Source organism: Filicampus tigris, chromosome 7 (genome assembly GCF_054856515.1).
Source record: "Filicampus tigris isolate MCC_2025a chromosome 7, RoL_Ftig_1.0, whole genome shotgun sequence".
In the NCBI taxonomy this organism is placed as follows: domain Eukaryota; kingdom Metazoa; phylum Chordata; class Actinopteri; order Syngnathiformes; family Syngnathidae; genus Filicampus; species Filicampus tigris.
Window position 1 is genome coordinate 3,940,506 of NC_141223.1, and position 22,456 is coordinate 3,962,961.

Consider the following 22,456-nt stretch of genomic DNA (forward strand, 5'->3'; position numbering starts at 1 on the left):
TTCAAATAAAAATACTAAGACTTGTCAAAACTATTTTGACAAATTTTCTTGAGCGTACCTATATATTGTATCATTTCACCTCTATCTACCAATTGAATCCAATTTCCAGCTAGCACCCGTCACCTCTCCCACGAGGGCCCTGGAAACACCTGACGCACCTGGCTGCTTCCTTCAATGCCCTCACACAGCAAAGCTCTTCTGACTCTCTTCTGCATCGCCTTAGCATGGAACCCTGCCGCTTTTTGCTTGGATTGATCCTCCTTTTCCACTTTGACGCCTCTGTTTCCACAGAGGCCGCGTGCAGGCTGAAGGCCAAGTTCAACCTGAGTGGCTACAAGGATGTGGAGAAAAAAAAGGTCATCATTGGCGGGATGTTTCCTGTCCACACGAGCGTTGCTTCAAGCTCTGGCAACACTTCTCGGTTGCCCGTGTCCTCTGGGTGTGAAGGGTGAGTCGAGTTTTGCGTGTTTATTTGTGATATTTTAATAAAATGTGCATTGGGTTGGATGCACAATTTTTTTTTTTTTTTTTTGTCCAGGTCAAATTCTTTGATTCTTATCATTGCTCCGACTGAAATATTCAAATTGTTTTAAGATGAGAAATAACAGCACCTCAGGGACCAATTAGCCCCAACAGCTAACACCATTATTATGCGCACAGTGGGCAGCGCAGCTGTAGTCAGAAACGACGTGAAGTTAAGCCTCAAGTGGCATGTTTAAGAATAGCAGCACTGCAAGAATGAAATGAAATATTTAGCAAATCCGGTTGGACTAATCGGCATCGGATTATGATCGGTTTTAAGGCTTGAAAGCTATTGTGTAAATATTTGTTTTGAATTCTGGAGGAAGGATCAATCAGGGACGTTCAGCAAGCTGGATTCGATCAACAGTCATATTAAGTAAAAGTGCAAGATAATGTAGATTTGTTTGTCGGCTTCTCACACCACAATTTCACCATTGTAGCTTTGAAAGGTCAAGGTGTCCAACAAAAAAAAACAACAACAAAAAAACACTGGCATTGTATTAATCAAATTGTTTGAAAAATCGGTGGAGAAAAAGTAGGATGCGTTATTTCAAAAGACCTTCCTGCCGAGTCCCTAACCAGCAACAAAGTGAAAAAAAAAAAACACATTTATAACCTGCCACTTGACTCACGCCCTCGAGCAGCGCTTTTGTGGTTTGACTTTATCCCGCGAAAAAACAAAACAAGCAAAAAAAAAACAACAAAAAAAAAAATCTTTCCTTACGAGTGTAGCGTTTGTTGAAGCTTTTACTAGGCAATGACGTCAAAACCTATTGAAAATATGATACGGCCTCCCACATCCCTTCACGCGCTAGAATGAATTCCCGCACCTTCCGCTGGACCCAGACAATGTTGTTTGCCATCAACGAAATAAACAACATGGATGAGCTGCTGCCCAACACCGACCTGGGCTACGTCATCTATGACTCCTGCTTCACCATCTCCAAGGCGGTGGAAGGCACCCTCACATATTTGACCGGCCAAGACGAGGCAGTGCCCAACTTCCGCTGTGGCGCGGGGGCTCCCCTGGCTGCTCTCGTGGGGGCGGGGGGCTCGGACCTGTCCATCGCCACTGCCAGGATTCTGGGACTCTACCATTTCCCACAGGTATACGATAAATATATGAGAATAAAATGGAATAGCTAATGTAGAACAAAGCGTATTGTCGGATGATTTGATTTGTTTGACGAAATGTTTTGGAGTATTCACCAATAGGAAATAATCAAAATGGCACTGTATGAGGGCACCACACTTGAGGATAAACACAGGTCACTTTGCTCATTGAACTAAAGTCCCAACTAAAGGTTTATGTGTGACTACACTGCAAAAAAAACAAAAACAAAAAACAAAAAACAGCATAGACACGCTTGGTTTTGTTGTGTTTTTTGTGCTGGTCTTATACAATACAAACTGGAACAAAAATTCAAACAGCCGAACCTCTGGTCAATGGACAACCCTTTTTAGAAACTGAGCCACAGCCGCCCAGAATTTTTGCTGGTGAGCAGCTGGAGTCTTGCTGGGTGTTTTTTTTTTTTTTTTTTTTAAAAGGACGAACTAAGCAAAGACGGGAAGCGGGTTTTCGTGCGTCCTTGTAATTGTAATGTAATTGAACCATAAGGATGGAAGCGCTTTAAAATGGAAGTCAATCCAAGCATATTTTTTCAAGAACATGTTCTATGTAAGCCCACTAGTTGAAACAAGGCATTTTGATAAATATTGCGTTTGTGGAATAAAAGTTAATCCACTCGTTTTTACCCATCTCCGGGGGCAGCCATTTTGTCACTTCTGTCGGCTGAAAATGACATCACAACTGCTCAGGTAATGACCAATCACGGCTCACCTGTTTCCTGAAGCTGAGCTGTGATTGGTCGTTGTCTGAGCCCTGAGCAACTGTGATGTCATTTTCAGTTGACAGATATGACAAAATGGCCGCCCCCTGAGATGGCTAAAAACGGTGGATTAACTCTTATTCCACAAACCCAATATTTATCAGAATGCCGCTAGTGGGCTTGCATAGAACATTTTCTTGAAAATAGAAATATGTTTGGGTTGATTTCCTATTTAAAAGGACGAGGATGGACTAGTTCGTAGGACGATTATTGTATGAATAAGGACGGAGGGACGATGACGGAAGGGTGCCCAGGTTGCGGACGGAGGAGGGACCGTCAAAATAGGGTAAAGTGCCCATCTCTGAACAAAACCATGATGGTCTATGCTGTTTTTATTTATTTTTAAGTAAAGCACAAAGGTGTAGTTTCCCCAAAACACGTTATTGTCACAACCTCGTGTTCCTTCAACCATCCTTTAGGTCAGCTACTCCTCAACCTGCTCGGCCCTGAACAGCAAGTTCCAGTTCCCAACCTTCCTGAGGACCATTCCCAACGACAAACACCAGTCAACCGCCATGGCCCAGCTGGTGCTGCGTTTCGGCTGGACCTGGGTCGGAACCGTAGCCGCAGACGATGACTACGGCAAGTACGGCATCAAAGACTTCAAGGAGCAGGTAGAAGAAGCCGGCGTCTGTATCTCCTTCTCCAAAACTCTTCCTAAGGTACGCATCTGTGGTTTTGTTCACATTTTCTTTGTTGTCATTTGTCTCACTTAATTGCGTGTTGTTGTTTTTTTTTTTTTTTTTTTTTAATGATTTCTTCCTGGAATTTCAGGTAAATTCCCCCGAAGACATCCAGGGAATCGTCCAAACCATTATCGAGTCCACGGCCAAGATCATTGTCGTCTTTTCATCAGACGTGGACTTCAGTCCTCTGGCGCTTGAGCTGATGCGGCAAAATGTGACCAACCGCACTTGGGTCGCCAGTGAGGCCTGGGTCACATCGGCTCTCATCAACCGACCCGGAGTAAGAGAGAGGATAAGAGCCTATATTGGGCCGACCGCCGTTCTCACTCACTTTTACGAGCTCAACTATTTGTGCCCAGGTGAGCTCGGTGTTAGGTGGCACCATCGGCTTTGGGGTGAAGAGGGCCAACATTCCTGGCCTCGAGCGACATTTACTGGATCTGGACCCTTATGCCGACACGCTCACCGAGGAATTTTGGGAGACGGTCAGTGTAATAAATCGAGTGACTGACAACTAACTTTGTTATTGTACTTAATTTTTTTTTTGCTACCTGTCCTTTAATTGAGCATTCATTTTTCTTTGGGTTTCCTACTTTTTACGCCCATATTTGAACACAACCTGCAAAGCTCTTCTCAAGAAAGTCACTTTAGTCCATTTATAGTCAGTAAACCCTCGGGCTCTTTAATTTCAATCGACTCGCTTCTCATAGATTGGGGTGACACAAAGAGCCTGGGTAGCTCAGTTGGTAGAGCATCAGACTTTTAATCTGAGGGTCCAGGGTTCAAGTCCCTGCTCAGGTGATTTTACTTGCGCCAAAATTCTTAATGAATGCCTTGTCTCCTGCTCAGTCTTAAAAATGGCGCTGTTGTCATTTCTCCATCTAATCTGAAAAAACGCATTCTTTTGACGTTGTGTCAAGTAGAAAAAACTGACTACCAGAAATAACTACCAATGACATTTTTTTAGTTTTTTTGTACATAACAATTCAGTCTGTTCTCTTTAACTCTTAGTTAAAGTTGAATTCAACCTGCAAAATGTTCTTGACAATAATATGTTTAATGTGCCTCCACTTGTCGAAACATGGGATCGTGATTAATATTACATTTGGGGAATATGAGATAAGCAGGAAAATCCGCCCGTTTTTAGCCGTCTCAAGGGCGGCCATTTTGTCACTTCTGTCGACTGAAAATGACATCACAGACCCTCAGGGCTCGGATAACAACCAATAACAGCTCACCTTTTTTCTGAAGATGAGCTACGATTGGCCGTTACCGGACCCCTGAGCAACTATGATGTCATTTTCAGTCAACAGAAGTAACAAAATGGCCGCCCCTAAAGATGGCTAAAAATGGGTGGATTAACTCTTATTCCAAAAACGCAATATTTATCAGAATGCCGCGTTTCATCTAGTGGGCTTGCATAGAACATATTTTTGAAAAAAATAAGTTTGGGTTGACTTCCTTCCTTATCTTCTTTAAGTAAAGGAGTTGAATCAGTACTTCTACCACCACTCACATTTTAAGTATTTGCTACTTCTGCTTAAATACGAATTCTGTGTACCTTAACCACCTCTAATAAAAGAACACTTACCGATTACTACTGTGTGTGTCTTACAGCTGTTCAACTGCACGTTAGATTATGGCAAAGCTCTAACAAAGGCCAAAGAGAGGGCCAAGACATCCAACGGGACGATGTCCAAGGCAGCGGGGGTTGTTCTCGGCGGTTTGTGTACCGGCACTGAGTCCCTGGCTCAGCTCAACAACACCTACTCTGACATCTCCCAGCTGCGAATCACCTACAGGTCACTTCACACGCCGCCTACCCCGACTAAACAATCGTGGCAAATGTAGATGAATCCTTTTATCGTATTTTTAATGTGGACTTGTCATGGTAGACTGTGAATATCTTACCGCAGTGTATACAAAGCGGTGTACGCTGTTGCCCACGCCTTGCACAATCTGGAGCACTGCGAGCCGGGACAGGGGCCGTTCATTGGGATCGGCTGCGCTGACATCACCAAGTTTGAGCCATGGCAGGTATTACGTGTGTTGTCAAATCAATCAAGTAAAAAAAAAAAAAAAAAAAATGGAAGGGTTGCCTTATATAAAGGGTTTATAATCTGCTTCCCATTTCTCGGGTCTGGGCTTTGAATCTCAGCTAAAAACTTTCCCGTGAGCTTCCACGCTCCTGTGGCTTCCGCCACCTGCATTGATTAATTGAAAATACATTCAATAATATGTCTATAGGTGTGAATGTGTGGTTTTTTTTGTGGTTTTTTTTGTCTATATGTGCCCTGTAGCTAACCGATGACTACTCCAGTTCCTACTTCTACTGTGACCCTAATGAGGACGAGCACTAAAAGGGGCAAAAGCAGTAGTGCCGAGAAGCCAAATTAACTCATAATATGTTGATATCACAACATTAGACGATAGAAGTATAATTGTGATTATGCGAGAACGTGTATATCGGGGGGGAAAACATCGCAATATTTATGCAACTGTCTTCTTCAGGGAACCACGTGTTAAAATGTGACACAATAAAAAAAACAATTTTCATTGTGGTTAAGATACACTGCACTGACTATGTGAATGATACACACAGATTGCATTTTCAGTTTTTGCAGTTTGTGTTTTCTCTTCATTCCAACTTTGACTGAACTTGCGTGCACAGAACAAAGCTGCTATTTACTTCTTTCTTCCGTTTGTAGCTGATGTACTACCTGAAGAACGTGCGCTTCAAAGTGCCACACACAGACGAGGAGGTCTACTTCACTGATGGGGATGTGGAGGGCTTTTACGACATCATCAACTGGCGGGTCGGCAGTAACGGGGAAATAGCTTACGTGACCGTGGGACACTACAACAGTTCCGTGGCCTCGGAGGAGAAGATGACCATAATGAATGATTCCATTGTCTGGAAAAATGAAGCATTGGAGGTCAGGAGCGCATTGTTGAAGCGGTCGCATTCAAATGATTTCTAAATGGTTAGGCCGGGAAATGTCGCATAAGTGCATCTGTGCTCTTCAGCCTCCTCGGTCGGTGTGCAGTGAGAACTGCAAGCCGGGTACCAGGAAAGGGATCCGACAGGGAGAGCCGGTCTGCTGCTTTGACTGCATCCCGTGTGCCGATGGCGAGATTAGCAACGTGACGAGTCTGTATACCACTTTCTCTTTCTCCTAAAAAAAAAAAAAAAAAAAAAAGACATAAAGTGGATGTAAAAAAACACACCACTGTTCAAATGGCAGGTTTTTGTGTAAAAAAAAAATATATATATTAGACCAAGATAAATAATTTAAAACTTTTTCCATCATTAATGTGACCTATAATATGTAAAACTCAACTGAATAAAAAAACATTTCGAGAGGTGAAGCTAAAAAAAATATATATATATATATATATATATATATATAATTTTTAAAATATGTATATATTTTATTTTTTAATAAAAAATATATTTTATAGTATATGTTTTTTCTGTTTATATATCCAGTAAATAAATAAATATACAATATACCTGGCTCTGAGTGGGGCCCTTTTTTTACGAATTACCTTGTAGGGCTTGTAAAAGTATGAGCACAGGAATTTGCACAAAATGGCTTCTTAAACAAAAAAAAAAACAAAAAAACTGCCTGACTTCCTGGATCCATGGTCTGCACTGCTCACTTGTTCACGCTCAGTGCAAGTCGATCTCTCGGCAGATGGAAACTGACAACCATTCACACAGTCAAAGTCAGGAAATTGAAACTGGAACTTGTCTTTTCACAGTCCAGCCATTCAATCGCAGAATGTTATTTACATTTTTTTTTCTATTTTTTTTTTTCAAACATTAGGGTAAAAGAGGGTCTGAAAATGTCTGCCAGTGACTGAGTTAAGATGATAATGATAATAACTTGTTCAATCAATTAATTTCTGCAAACAGTCATTATGTGTGCGGTCATACATGACGATTTGAACTCAGCAGCGTTTTGTGCAAATTAAAATGCTTTATTTTTTTATTTTGATTTAATTTTTTAAAATCAAAAACCTTCAGATCATCTCCTTAATTGTTGCCGTTGCCAGACGCCCGTGAGTGCGTCCTGTGCAGCGGTGATCACTGGTCCAACGACGCTCACGACGCCTGCGTGCCGAAGATCATCGAGTTCCTGTCCTTTGGAGAACCGCTTGGGATCACTCTCATCGTCATCTCCGCCTTCGGAGCCCTCGTCGCCGTTGCCGTAGCGGTGAGGAATGGGCAACAAAATCCCTCCTACGGCTGCGGAAGCGCAATACAAGTGTTTGTGATTTTGTAGGTGGTTTTTGCCGTACATGTCGGCACTCCTCTGGTGAAAGCCAACGATGCCGTGCTGAGCTTCTCGCTTCTCTTCTCGCTGATGGCCACCTTCCTCTCCTCCATTGTTTTCCTGGGAGAGCCTCAACACTGGAGCTGCATGACCAGCCAAGTAGCTTTGGCTCTGGGCTTCGCACTCTGCCTTTCCTCCCTTATGGGTAAGGCAAGTATTTAATTGTATATAAAAAAAGTATATAAAAAAAAAAAAAACACACCACTGTTCAAATGGCAGGTTTTTGTGTAAAAAAGAAAATAAATTAGACCAAGATAAATAATTTAAAACGGTGAAGCTAAAAAAAATATATAAATAAATATATATATATATATATATATTTAAGATTCCGCACACACGTTTTCACTTGAAATTTCGAATTTTAAGTAATTTCGAATTTTCGAGCCAACGCCAGCACTGTCTTCTGTGCGATAGATGATCTGTAATCCATGCCCGCTATCGTTCTGCCCCCAGGCAAGGCGGCGTTGCTGATGCTGAGAGCTCAGGCTATGAAAGCGAGCCGCGCCAAGGCCAAGGCTGTCGCCAAAGCTGCCAAAGCCGCAGCCGAAGCGGCGGCCCGCAGCGGCGGCCCTGACGTCATCGCGACCAACACGGCGAGCCTCAATGATGTTGCTGCTCGTGTCAAGCCTGACAGCCTCACCTTTGCCCACCAGAGGGCGATAGCCGCTGCGGCGACATTGATTCAAGTAAAGTACAAAAGCCTCCTTTGTTCTTTGTTTTTCATATTTTTAGCATGATTATCCAAATTTTTGCCATTATGGCTTCAAGCATTGGCCTTTAAAAGGGGGATTGATTTGACATCGAGGCAACCAATCACGGTTGGCCTGTTTTCTCAAGCTGAGCCCTGATTGGCCGTTACCTGAGCCCTGAGTAGTTGTGATGTCATTTTCAGTCGACAGAAATGACAAAATGGCCGCCCCCCCCTGAGATGGCAGAAAAACGAGTGGACTTTGCAGCTTAACTCATATTCTTGAAAAAAAAATACATTTGGGTTGATTTCCTCTTCAATCAATACATTTGATCATGTAGCGGCGGTTATCTGACATAAAGTGCTTTCTTCTGCAATTTTGACCTAGCAACTTTCCATCCAGGCTTTAGCTTGTACCGTGTGGCTCATCATCCTGCCGCCCCACCCCGTGAAGAACACTTCCGCTCAGAATATAAAGATCATTCTGGAGTGCAATGAAGGTTCCGTGGTCTTCATCTGTTGCATCTTTGCTTATGATATCCTACTGGCTCTGCTGGCTTTCATTTTCGCTTTCCTGGCCCGGAAACTGGAAGATCACTTCAGGTGGGAGAGCAGTAAATTCTCAGGTAAAGGAACATAACAGACCTAGCCGTTTGGTTTTATGCATATGTCCAATTCTGTGTTCCAGTGAGGCCAAGTGTGTGACCTTCGGCTTGCTGGTTTTCTTCATCGTGTGGATCTCCTTCGTCCCGGCTTACCTCAGCACGCGAGGCAAGTTCATGGTGGCCGTCCAGATTTTTGCCATCTTGGCGTCCAGCTTTGGACTGCTCACCTGCGTCTTCTTGCCAAAGTGTTATATTCTCCTGCTCAAACCTGAACGCAACACTGAGGAGATGATGAGACCCCACGACAGAGCACGTGACGGCGCCTCAACTGGGACGTCGGCGTCACTCGCGACCTCCGCCACTGAGGTCAACTCTACAATCGCATCAACCGCTATTGATGATTAGGTGACAGCTCATAGCGTGTAGCTAGACAGGGCAAGATTAGATTGTTTGTCACACAATATAATATTAAGGTCATTAATTCGATACAATGAAATGAACACTGACAAATGTCCTATGCAGGCAGGCAAGCTAGTTGAAACAAGACATTCTGATTAATAACTGCGTTTGTGGAATAAGAGTTAATTAACCGTTTTTAGCCATCTCAGGGGGCGGCCATTTTGTCACTTCTGGCGACTGAATATGACATCACAGTTGCTGAGGGATCAGGTCAACCAATCACAGTTCACCTGTTTTCTGAAGCTGAGCCGTGATTGGTCGCTCGCCGAGCACCGAGTAGTTGTGATGTCATTTTCAGTCGACAGGAGTGACAAAATGGCCGCCCCATGAGATGGCTAAAAACGGGCGGATTTTGCAGCTTAACTCACATTCCACGAACGCAATATCAGTCAGAATGCTGACTTTCCACTAGTGAGCCTGCATAGAACATATTCTTGAGAAAAAAAAAAAAAAAGTTTGGCTTGACTTCCTTTTTAACAGACAAAAAAAAAAATGCACTTAGCCAATGGAAGTAAATGTGGCTTTGACTTTTCATACACTTTCTAAGGGGCTGTTTGAGTGAGATGGTTTACAGTTCCAAAACATCATTATTATTATTATGATCATCATCTTGTTACATAAGTACTAGAAATGAATGAAAACAAACTTTTTACGTTGATGTTAAACTGAATAAAGCGATAGATACAAATGTAGACTCTAAATATATATTCTAGTGCCCCAGAACAACACATTTAATTTCCCGAGAAAGCATTGCGACATCAAATTGCGTCGAATGTGTGCCACCTCGACAGTCCATTAGTACATTGACGTGTTGCACCTGCCTTTCCAGGAATCTGCAAAGCTGCGAATGTGTCCAATCAAAGTTGTCAGAGTGCACGATAATAAATCCTGCTGGTGACAGAGCGCTGAAGGAATGTTTTTTAGAATTTCCCGCTTGCCGACAAGCCGGGGCAGCTGCTGAATCACGTTAAAAGGTGCACCTAGGTGTCATGACTGTATTACGCAACTGCGGCACCTATCGGGCGTCTTTGAGGGACTCTCATGTCAGGTCTTTGAGCCACGTGCCCCATGCTGTCCTCCTAAATGTCAGACGTCAGCTGCCGTAGCTTTTTCTCAAGAAGAAAATGCTAGCTTGGATCTACAGTAGATTCACTTTTTTTTTTGTCAGCAGAGAGTAGCTATTGCCTCTGAAAATATCGCATGCGAGTTTAGTTGGGTTCAACACTATTTGACTGTGAAGGTCAAAACAACTGATTGCGCACGTTTCATTCTGTGGTGAAGCCCCGCGGTGAACTTTCACACCTTGTGCTTGGACTCATCTGAATTCGTTCCTCCAATCGTTTATTCACGTTACGGATGAAAACGAGGTTATAAAAGAAGTGATCCTCACCTGTTCGCGGCGCTCAAGCACGCTGTAAACACGATCAAGGGATCGTTGTGAGAGTGGTCACATAGTAGGCGTGCTGTAACGCTTCATTTATACTGTCTTCGCCATGGCTCAGCGGTGTAAAGAATCTTTTGAGCCCCAGATTAGTTAGTGAGTGAGGAGTGTATGGTTGTGTTATATACTGGGAATATATATATATATATATATATATATATATGTTTTTTTTGTTTTGTTTTTTTCCCCACGTAAAACAGATGCTGCTGTTTTGGCTCAAAGTTGTCTCTTGCATCACTTGCCCTTCCCTACTTGCTTTTTGTGCGTGTGTGTGTGTGTATTACATCTAGCTCAACTCTTGTGATGTATAAGAGCTCAGAGCTTGCAAGAGAAGATAGGAAGTGTATCCTTGAAAGCTTTCTTCACTATTATATAATGGCACATGGCTTTTAAAAGAACAGCTTCTTGTGAGAGGATGTGTGTGAAAGAGTGGTAACCCTCGGCTACGACTTGTATCCATAGCACAGCTACTGAATTTTAGCACCAACACATTGTCGGTGTGTCTGTGTGTGTCAAACGGTTTTGACTTTTAAAAGGGAAGTAAACACACTCCAAAAAAATCTTTTCAACAATATGTTCTATGTACCCCACGCGGTATTCTGATTAATGTTGTGTTTGTGGTCAAAGAAATTAGTAGATTAATCCATCACTTTTCATCCATATCTGGGTCCGCCATTTTGGCCAATACCGCCCTCTGCTGGTAACTGAAACTGACGTCAAAACAGCCCTCAGGTTCACGTGGCAAACATCACGTGACCAAACCCTGAACACAGTCGAACTGTTTTCACCACCTTTCACTTTTTTTTTTGTGGGTAACTGGAAAACGAAATATCACTTAACATTTAATCAGCCCGTGTTTAATGTAAGAAGACACAAACCTACACCGATATAATATTCGTTTTTGACTGATAATGTTAGCGTGATATTCATTTAACAATATATTTATTATTGTTGTCATAGTTCTGTAGTGTACAACTGTACACTATTATAATGACAGCTGTTCTATTACCCAAATTAGTTACATGAGGGTAAAAAAAAATATATTAGCAATAGCAGTCAATATGGCGCAGTGTAAAGTACAACCGCATAAAATAAACAGTGTTAAATGGAGACCGCTCTGTCAGTCCATCAAAACTGAAAGTTATTGTCTAATGGCATAAATATTTAATCCCACTCTTGTTTTGGATAGCAGTACATCGTTCGGTATAATCAAATGTCCAATTAGTGTAATCATGTGATCAGTAACGTTTTCATGATACGAATGTATCATTTTTACTGGCACTGAGCAACTTTGAGAAGGATGAGAGCAACCCCGGCACACCAAAAAAATACAAATGTCCTGAATTGCTTTACGGGCATACTCACTTCCTCCTTTCGCTGTAAGGACGGAAGTCGATTCGAACGTCTACGCGCTATTACTGGTGTCATGGCAGAAGCCCCAATACAAACAAAGAAACAAAAGTATTGTTTAAACAAAATTAGATTCATGACCTCATCGCTATTCATCTTTCACACAGCCACTGGAAATAGAAATGTAATTCAGTCCAACTTGCAGGCCAGCGAGAGCTCGGGATTTCACGACACTACTCGCTGGCGGCGCATGGGAAACGCGGTTGACTTTTGTCAAAACACTACCGCTTTTGTCCACATGGTTCCGCCATATTCAACAAAAACTGACATATGAGAGTGCTGCTTTCAAAATTCCTAGTTCGGGCAGAAAGCTTCTGCAGTGAAAAAGAGACTTTAAACCTCTTCCAGACACCCTTTCACAGGTAAATAGATAACTATTTATACTTAAAGAAAATTATATTGTCCAACCAGCCACATCGTTATGGCGTATTCAACAAATGATGATACCGCCTGTTCATTTTCTGTCACGCTTGCCCAGGTGGCGGTTGACCTGGAGCTCATTCCAGCTGACTTTAGGTTAGAGGCGGTACCCTGCCAATTACATGGCACATGCAGACAAGCGAACATTCACACCTTCGCAGTTTACCGTCTTCAATGAGCCTATGTGCATGTTTTGGGAATGTGGGCGGAAGCCGATCAAGAAAACCAATGAGAGCGCGGGGAGAATGTGCAACTTCCCGCACAAGAAGGCGGAACCATCGATTCGAACCCCCAAACCTCCCAACTGTGAGGCGGGCGGGCGGGAAAGGTAAATACAGTTTAGTGTTATTTCATAGTATAATGGATACTGACGTTCCAAGTTGTAGTTGCGAGATGTCAGATTACTATAACTTGGCAAAGTAACACATTTACGCTCTTCACACACCAGCCCAGTCTTGTGACACGCGGAATGGTGTTTAAAGCCTGAGACCTCGAAGAAGTCTGGTAGGTGTGTAAATATAGAGCTGTCGTTGGAAAAACAATCAAGTGTGCCGGTCTACATGTAGCATATGTCAAATGCAGTCATTATTTTTATCCTTAATTAGCTCATATTGTGTTCCTTTGGTGAACTTAAATTAAAACTAGCAAAACACTTGACCATCTGCTTGTTTACGTATCCTGCTGCAAGTGTGTGTTTACGTATGTGTGTATTGTCGACACCCTGGCATGTTTGTCTCCCTCCTTTTAGGCCAGCGCAGAGCGGTGACGGGACAAGGAAACCCGGATCCTGTTTCAGGGTGGATGAGGCTATAAGAGGCCGGAGTGAACTTTGCAGTAACATACAAAGCGGGGAATAAGAAGGCAAACGTGCCAAACACACCCCAGCAAGCAGTGAGTCTTGCGGACGGCGGAGAATGGCGGAAGAGTAGGCCAGGGTGCTGAAGTGGCGAATCCAATCCAAATCTGTCTTTGAGTGGTCCGATCGGGCACCACCAGGGGTCATGATAGCCGCCCGGAGTAGCGGAGGAGGGGTCGGGGGACACCAGCCTCCCCCTGTACACCGGGAACACTCTGTCAGCTCCGCCGCTGGGACGAAAGGTCACGGCCACGGTAACTCGGCTGAGCTCAGGTGCAACGCCTACTCCGGACGACAGGGGGCGCTTCATCAAAGCAGAGCGGCGATGTTCAGAGAGGTGGAGAGCAACTGGTACCTGAAAATGTTTGGACTGGGTAAAGAGGAAACGGTCACCTATAAGACGGGTATGCCCTACAGGTGAGTCCCTGCATTGCACGGTCCCCACATTGCCCAGTATGGGGAAAAAAAAATCATATTGGGTGAAACATGTTATACTTTTGCTGTGTGTGCGTTTGTCTCATAAATGGGATATACAGTCAGACACACATACACATTTTTAATATCTTTTTTAAAATGTGATATAGGCAGCCTACCCCACATAAGATGAGAAAAAAATGTGTGTCTGTTTGTGTATTGGGGCGGTGGTTTGTGGGGGGGGGTGCACGAGATGACCAACACAACAAACAACGAAATAACAATGACTCCTCTCCCAAACCAGCAGTCAAGCAAGACTGGTTCTGATATCCAAGACTAGTATTGTAAACTTAAGTCCACGTCATCTCGTTCCAAACGGCAAATGATCATTCTTAGTTTTGCCTCCTCCCATCTAAACTATTACAAGTCTCACTTCAAATTTCACAAGAGAACTTTAAAGCGGAGGTCAACCCAAACGTATTTTTGTTAAGAATATGTTCTACGCAGGCCCACTAGTTGAAACATAGCATTCTGATTAATATTGTGTTTGTGGATTATGAGTTAAGCAACAAAATCACACCCGTTTTTAGCCATCTCAGGGGGCGGCAATTTTGTCACTTCTGTCGACTGAAAATGACATCACATCTGCTCAGGGTTCAGATCACGACCAATCATGGCTCAGCTTCAGAAAACGGGTGAACTGTGATTGGTTGACCTGATCCCTCAGCAGCTTTGATGTCATTTTCAGTCGACAGCAAAATGACAGTGACAAAATGAAAGTGAAAAAAATGGCCGCCCCCTGAGATGGCTAAAAACGTTTGGATCAATCAATTTAACAGACCCCACCTCACAGGACAGTGATCGATCTTCGATCTTTTCGGGACATCCAGTAATCATTCCTTGACTGACTTATTTGGAAAATGCTCCATTTTGGCCCGATTGTCGATAGATGTTCAAAGTATTTTTGGCCAAGGCTGTCAGTGATGAAAAGTGTTTCCTCTCCCGGACCATCGTTTCATTTGTGAGTGTCGTGTGTCACCAAAGTTTGACCTGACTTAAGACTTGTGTCACCTGATCTTGCTCTAATGCTCATAGGCAGCATCTGCCCTGCTGCTTTTGTTGATGTTTCCTAACACCATGGCGACAAAACACATGGAGGTGAGTTTTACCCCCCCCCGCCCCCCGGTGACGTCACTTCGAAGATGGTGATCAAAACCTCGCCTTGTGCAATTTTGAATGGAGTGAATATCTCCTCTCTTTGTTTCTCACGCATGGATAATGCGGGCGCCTTCCCACACTCGGTTTTTTGCTCTGTGTCCCATTGCGATCATCCAAGCTTAGAGCGCCACGTTCATTTGCTCTCCGATCGCCTTCCCTCTTTCACAATTCTTTCTGTTTTTGGCTCTGTTCACTAGCTCATTTTGAAGTAAAATGTACCATAGTGTGTGAATCGCAATAAGATTAAGACAAGCTTCACACACACGGACCCCCCCCCCCCCCCCCCCAGTTGGTCGGGTGCGCGCAAGTGCGCACACGCAAACACAACAAATAGTGAACCCTGACTCTGACTCTGAGGGGATCAGTTCCCCGTTGATTGTAAAGTTCGGTCCAAATTGTGGTCCCCGCGGGTAATCTTGGACCCCGTAGATTTTTGGTTGTTGTACCCACCAGGATAGAAAAAAAATACACATGCACACATGCGCATGCACGCACGTGAGCACACGCGCACGCGAATGCTTTTAGCCCTTTAGCGGTTCTATTTAAAAACTGGGGCAGAATATAACCGCAGATTTCCCAGGGATCTTTAAGCGAGCTAAAAATAGCTTTTGTATTTTTTTTTTTTTCACGTCAAGCGCTATTAATGCCAATTCAATTAGAAATATGATATTGTGTATGATACATGATATCATAAATTCTTTGAGATTGTAATTTTGTGTAGCCTACAATCTGAGTTGAGATTGATTTATAGCGTTAACAAATTGTCTTTTTTTTTTTTTTACAAAATTTTTGATTAATAAGTTTCTTCTTTCTCGAAAACTTATTTATTTATCAAATTAGTTCAAGTTAGTTATTGGTAAATAGTGAAGAAAAAAAAAGGGTTTCCTTCAGCTGAATGAAATGTTAACTATGCAACGATTAGTATTGTTTGGATAGTTTTTATTTTAAGTGTTGAAAATATGATCCCTACCGTGCTCTTCGGCATTAAGCGGGTTTAGATCTTCAGCGATAATAACGTTGGGCTTTAGTCGGAAATGTAGGCCACCACATTGGTCTTAAATAGGAGCAGGACAGTCCCTGAGGGCTGGAAACTGATCACTGGCTTAATTATTGCCGCCATAGCACCGAATGAAATGAAAAGAGCCTTCTCATTTAAGTTCACTAAATACTAAGATGATTTCACGCTGCATGTACATAAAATGACAAACTGAGTACGGAGTGTGGAACACAGAGTAGCTTTAGCCACAGCTTAACACAGTAAAAAAAAAAAGAAGAAAATAATAGTAATTTCCTCTTCTGTTCCTAATCAGCTCAGTTGCTCATTATGGAAATATGTATGTGATCATGATACTGTATGTAGAGTTGCACACTATTGTAGTAGGAGTGAGTGTGTGTGGACTGTGGAGGTGGTGGACCACAGAATAAAATCTTAATTAGTCTCCTGGAACATGAAGCTGATGTAGAAATAGAAAAGAAAAAAAAAAAAAAAAAAACGGTGAGAGGCTGAGGATGCAGTTATGTTTCAGTTCAAATCAATTGCACAATAAGGCATATTATTTGAAAATGAAAGTATTCATAGACTGCTTCAATTTTTGGTTAAAGTGAATTTGGATTTGGAGAACGTGTAGCTTTTAGCGTAAAATGCTGTATCAGAGGAATGTGTCAAAAGCCTGTGAAGAGAATGGGCTCTGTTTTTGTGACTGGCGTAAATATTGCGCAATGCTTGGAGCAACTCTGCGCGGAGGTGGCTTGGACCCGATATCGTTGAATTTTGCAGACGGGCGCCGCGAGGCGGGCTGCGCTGTTGTGAGAGCGGTCACGGCCGATTTCAGTCATAGCCAATCCTTTCTTCCTATTAAATGTGACGCGCTAGCTAGCTAGGTTATAGGCTGCGTCGCTTATCAGTGCGAGGGAAGTGAGATTCATCAGAAAGCATGCAAAATCCGGAGCCTTCTGGGGCTCTGTCCACTTGCTCCGAACACAAAATCACCCCAGGTGTAACACTAGTGTCTATTATGACAACTGTAAACAAAGTCACGTTGCAGAAGCTCAGCTGACATTGCGTCTGCCAGGCAGGATCAGTTTTTCCACTCTTCCGACTGGACAATGGCCACAGCTGCCCCTCTGTCAGTCTTGAAACCACCGAGAGGCTGTGTGTCGAGAAAACAACTCAAATGCGGATTTTAAACTGCACTATAAATCTTCATATGGTCGCTGTCCTGCGAAAAACAGGTACGCCCATTTTTTTTCCAATTTTCTTATTTTTACGCGAAAGCTGTTTCCGCGTTACCGACATCACATCAACGTGAATTTTTTTATTTATTTATTTTTTTTTCAAAATTGGACATAAGTGTTTTTCGTAGGACAAGCGACGATATGACAAAAGCTCCTCAAACAAGTTTTAGCATTTTTCACTATTTGACTTTGCTGGCGCTCTGAAAATGACATACCTAGTAAAAAGCTAACTATAGTTAGCTTTAGCTGGCGCAACAATTACGTCCCACAATTAATAATCACACAATAATTACGTCTTCCGGAGAGTCCAATTTCCCCCCCCCCCCCACTGGCTGTCCTTCAAAACATAAATAAAACGTCAAATCATCCGACGGCCGAGGTTACCTGAGGGAATGATGAATGCCCGCAGGCAGTATTCCGACGTGATAATAGCATCTTCAAGATCTAAAATAGCCGAGGGTAAGGACGAATGACTGGCCAAGCATGTCTCAAGACCTAAACCCTATTGAGCACCTGCGGGGCATCCAAAGGCAGAAGGTGGAGAAGCACAAAGATCTCTCACAACCACCGGCTCGACGATGTTGTGGAAAAGTGCAAGATTATGGCGGCTGCACAAAATATCGACACTTTGGGCCCATGAAGTGAAAATGTCAAATTTTCACTTCGTGGTGCGCTCACTTTTGTTGCCATCAGTTTATCAATAAGAGATCGGATAAGAATCTGCGAAAGACTTGAAATAAATTCAACGGTTTAACAAACACTACGCTTGCGATTGTGAAACGTGGATTCACTTCAATTTAGCATTTCACCTTTGACGTGTTTTTGCGTTTGCGACATTGCGTGCCTGAATCCAAATCTCATTTGCAAGGATGACACTAGGTCCCAAGTCCCATAATCCTCCGGGGGAACCAGACATGATGTCATTGTCTATTCCCCAACGGGAGGTCAGAGGTGTGAGACTCTGTGTTGTGAATTTGTGTGATGGGGTGTGCATGTGTGTGAGAGAGCGAGAGAGAGAGAGAGAGAGAGAGAGAGAGAGAGAGAGAACAAACGGAGCAGAGTAGAGGCTTCCCTCATGATATTTTGTGGTTCACTTCATTACAAAAACATTGCCCCCAGACAGTGTGCAAATGTGCAGAACACGCTGTTGGCTGCGAGTGTGCTTTTGTTCGTACGTTTGTTGTCGTCGTGCGCCTTGGTTCGAAAGAGGCAGGAAAAACCGGAGAAATCGCTACAAAAAAAAGAAAGAAAAAAAAGGAAAAAGAAGAAAACGGAAGCATGGCTAAAAGAAATAATGTGAATGGAGGTTGAGCGAATGTAAATAATAACAACACCTTCAAGAGCGGCCCGTTCCAGATGGCGAAGCTGAAAATGGGTGGAAGAAAATGCGGGAAGAGAGTCAATGGAGGAGATCGGGAGTAAGTGACAGAGAGGGAATACTGGGAGACAAAAGGGGGATGATGGAGGATGCGAGGGCGGGCGAGAGGAAGTGGGGGGGGGGGGGGAGAAAGGGTGAAAGGATGGAGAGAGATGGAAAGAAAGAAGCTAAACACAGAGAGGGAGGGAGGGAGTTAGGGAGGGCGGAAAAAAAAAAAATGTCCCAGATTCCCAGACCGTTTAATAGGGAGCAAAACCAAAGTGTGCCTCTAATGCAGACTGGCTGTGCAGGGGGCAAAGTGACAGTCCGTGTGTGTGTGTGTGTGTGTGTGTGTGTGTGTGTTGGGTGTGAAAGAGAGCGCAGAGAGATAGAGAGTGCATGTATGTGTTGCTCTCTTCATCTGCATGTGCGCACTGAACATATGTGACAGCCCTCTTGCAGGAGCACATGTGATTATGAGCAGCTTCATGATGGACTTTTTCCACATCAATTGGAATTTTTGCCATTTCTTCCTTTGATTTTTTTTTTTTTTTTTTTTAAAAACAAGAGGATTCATCTATGTGGGAACTCATCCCGAGACAAACCACTCACTTTTCTTTAAGCTTTACTCGCACGCCCAGCGCCGTGTGGGCGGCGGGCCTACCTGGATTCTCCCCCAAGCGTGTGCGTGTCAGCGGGACCCGCTCACAGCAAACTTGGCTGAAAGACCGGATCGAGCGCGAAGATGTATCTGTACAAGGCGACGTGCCCGGATATCCCCAACCCCAAGCAGAAGGCGTCCAGAAGGCAGAGCGCGGTCCAGGCCCCGGGCTTGGGTCAGGGGAGGCTGCCGGGTCAGACGTGTGCGGGATCGGGGCCCCGAGCGTGCGCGCCTCTCATGCTGTGGAGCGCCAACAAAGCGCGCAATGCCAGAGAGCTCAAACAGCTGGAGGACTTTCTGAACTTCCACTCGCTGTCGCTGCACGACTCCATCAGGAGCCAGACCGGCATGGCGTACAGGTAACCCGGCGTCCTAGTGTGCGCGTGTGTGTGCCTGCGTGTGCGCGCGGACCTCCTAAGACGCTATTTCCAAAACTCATCGCAACAGATGGTTGTTGCCTTCATATTGATACATTTTTGACTTCTTATTCGTTAACACTGATGCTTCCCCCTCACTAGTTGCACTTGTTATGATCGATAGTAGTCGACGTGGCTGCGTACCAACAAGGCAATCTGTAATATGAAAAAGAAGTTTTAGTAAGGGGAGAAAAACACGTCAGGGTAGTAGCTGGTGGAGTGGCCGGCACATCCAGCTCACAGTTGTGCAGTTTGGGGTTCCAATTCAGGCTCTGGCCTGTCACGGGATAGGCTTGGGGTCACCGGCAACCCTAATGAGGGATAAGCGCTGGAGAAAATTACGATGAATGGGACGGCTGGACAGTAACAGTCTTCTACTTAATCAATCGACAGTACAATAAGCCTATTTTTAAATGGCTGTTGCGCAATGACCACGGCACCACACGGACTATTGATTGACCCTCGTGGAAAACACAAACTGAACTGACCAGAAACCTATCGACGTTGCGCAAGTTCTTTTGTTATGGAAAATGTGCACTTCATTCTTTCGGGGAGAAGTTGGAGTTTGTTTTTGACATGGATTTGTTCTTAAGTTGATTTCACACCGGCGCACCAAATTATACAAAATGCATGCTGGGATGACTCCATGCGAAATTAGGTAAGCATGGCCATTGTCTGTGAATGAAACGTCTGGACATAGTAGCAGAAAATGTGTGTTTTTCCTAGTTTTTTTTTTTAGCTTGTTTACTCATCTATTTTTTTCAAACTGAGAGAGAAAGTGCAGGTTAAATTCTTTGAAGCAGGGGTGCCCAACCACCGGGCCGCAGACCGGTACCGGGTCACGGCGGCTCTGCACAGATGAAAGAAAAAGTTTTTTTTAAAAAGTACAGTACTTCCGGTTTATTTATTATTCAAGGCTGAAAAATATTTTATTTTGAAAATTGACTGGATTCTCTCCGTTACGTCCATCTACGATTGACTCTTGACGCATGTCAAGTTGTCTACGTCGTGTAACGGTAATATTAAGTGCGCAAGCTAGCAAATGTGTGAATAAAAAAAGTTGCTGACTTCTATATAGGTTTTAAAAGGCTTCAGGGTTGCTTGGGAGGATTTAAGTAGTTGTATTATGGGTTGTTCTGTGTGTTAATTTGATTGTTATCATTTTTACTGTCGTTGTTATTATTATTTGTACTTGTTATATTTTTCTCTCCTGGGGTATTGGGTTAGCAGCATGCCTGGTTCACACTCCTTGCCAGTAGGTGGCGGTAATGAACTTGTCCGTTTTTTTTGCCAACTGCCATGAAAAACCATTTGAAGAAAGAGAAAAGTAAAAAAAACAGACATATCTGGAAAGTTTCTTTGCAATGGGGAAAAGGCCCAGTGAGAATTCAACACAAGAGCCTATGCCCAAGAAGAAAAAGAAGGGTACGTTTCACAAAAAAATACCGGAATACGTCCTTGAAATATGTTTTTATGGCGACAAATGATTCCCACGCAGAAAGGAAGCCCGCTTTGCACAACAATATGTGCTGTCAATGCGGACTTCAAAACAAAAATCTGTCAACAACTGCCTTGAGAGTGTCATACTTGGTAGCTAACCGCTTCGCTAAGGCTAAAAAGTCATGAAATAATGATGAAAAAAACTCAATAATATTTTTTTTTTATTTAATTAAACATAAACTTTTAGTTTACCTCCAAGTAAACAGGAATGAGTCTCAATACAAATACAAGCAGCAGCAAGGTCGGATTACAAGCAAGTTATATTTTTGCATTTTCTTTTTATTACGGTATTAAAAAAATATCAACACGTGAGGACGACTTGATTGATCAACACAAGGGGAAGCAGAGCAGGACTGATAGAACACAGGTGATATTTACACACGGCATGAATTTTAAACAGAACCTATACAGAGGCATAAGGGATAAATGATTAATTTATGAATATGCCTTACCAACATCTCAAATAAAGCCCAATGAGAGCAACTTCTTATTAAATCCATGCCTACCCGTGAAACAAACAATCTATGTGAGGCTTCACGTTAGTCTTTCCAATTGTTGCTGTGTGTATTCTACAGACATATTTGACCAACTATCAATGAGGGCAAAAATAACATGACCTTAGCAAAGTCCACTGTTGTGTTGGTGAAGAAGAAATGAGAATATGAGCCCGTAAAGCCCTCCATCACAGAGGGGGGCAGGGTGTGCTGGCAAGCTGTATCGCTTTTGGGTCGACCTGGCTTTTGAGAGCTCATATGGCCGGGCGCTATTAGCACTCTGCCCCGGGATCTTAGCATATGTGCGTTCAAGAGTGTATGTGTTGCAAAGCTTGTTTTCGTTTACATACAATGTTCGCATTGTATGTACAGCATATAGCAAAGCAGCTGGATGCCCCGAAGGCTTGTTTGTTATTGTGTTAATTCACAGAAACTTTACGCAACCACTGAGTCGATGATACATAAGCGTGTTCTTTTCATATATGTATAATATTCTTGATATGGTGGATCTTGGAGTCCGAAAAAAAGTTCATCACAGAAGATCTGCATTCACATTTCCTTGGGGAAAAGTAAGTAACTAAGTCCCGGATGGGGACGACAGGTTTTTTAAAAAATGGACGGACATTAAACTATGCTTGTTTTACTTTTAGTAGAGAATAAGCAATGAGAATTTTTGATTTCCCCAAGTGATTTATCAATCAATTAATTGTCAAAAATATCAATATCTCTAAAACTAGAGCCAAGTCAAAGAAATGGATGTCATTTTCGCACTTAGTCCAAGATGACCAAGAAACCATTCAAATATGTTTGGCACTCGAAAATAAAATGTTGGCCGGTGTTATTAA

At 43.2% G+C, this 22,456-nt stretch overlaps 2 protein-coding genes and 1 non-coding gene across 3 annotated transcripts in view; all 3 read left to right on the top strand.

Moving 5' to 3' along the window:
- Window positions 1-224: 224 nt before the first annotated feature.
- On the top strand, window positions 225-9,438 carry vmn2r1 (vomeronasal 2, receptor 1). The gene is made up of 14 exons (XM_086036025.1): window positions 225-448; window positions 1,338-1,629; window positions 2,831-3,073; window positions 3,186-3,377; window positions 3,457-3,582; window positions 4,715-4,899; window positions 5,014-5,134; window positions 5,806-6,033; window positions 6,125-6,248; window positions 7,157-7,317; window positions 7,387-7,582; window positions 7,891-8,123; window positions 8,529-8,728; window positions 8,814-9,438. Exons 1-14 carry the CDS (start codon window positions 225-227, stop codon window positions 9,133-9,135), a joined length of 2,847 nt encoding a protein of 948 aa, XP_085892151.1. The 3' UTR covers window positions 9,136-9,438.
- Window positions 3,826-3,898, top strand: trnak-uuu (transfer RNA lysine (anticodon UUU)). Its single transcript has one exon. It is a non-coding gene; the product is annotated as a tRNA-Lys (tRNA).
- A 9,384-nt stretch (window positions 9,439-18,822) lies between the features above and the next one.
- The window catches only part of kcnab1a (potassium voltage-gated channel subfamily A regulatory beta subunit 1a), a 52,887-nt gene continuing 49,253 nt past the window's right edge, over window positions 18,823-22,456 (top strand). Inside the window, exon 1 of the mRNA XM_086035465.1 lies at window positions 18,823-19,560. Coding sequence (XP_085891591.1) covers window positions 19,286-19,560 — 275 coding nt within the window. The 5' untranslated portion in view covers window positions 18,823-19,285. The remainder of the gene's footprint in view (window positions 19,561-22,456) is intronic.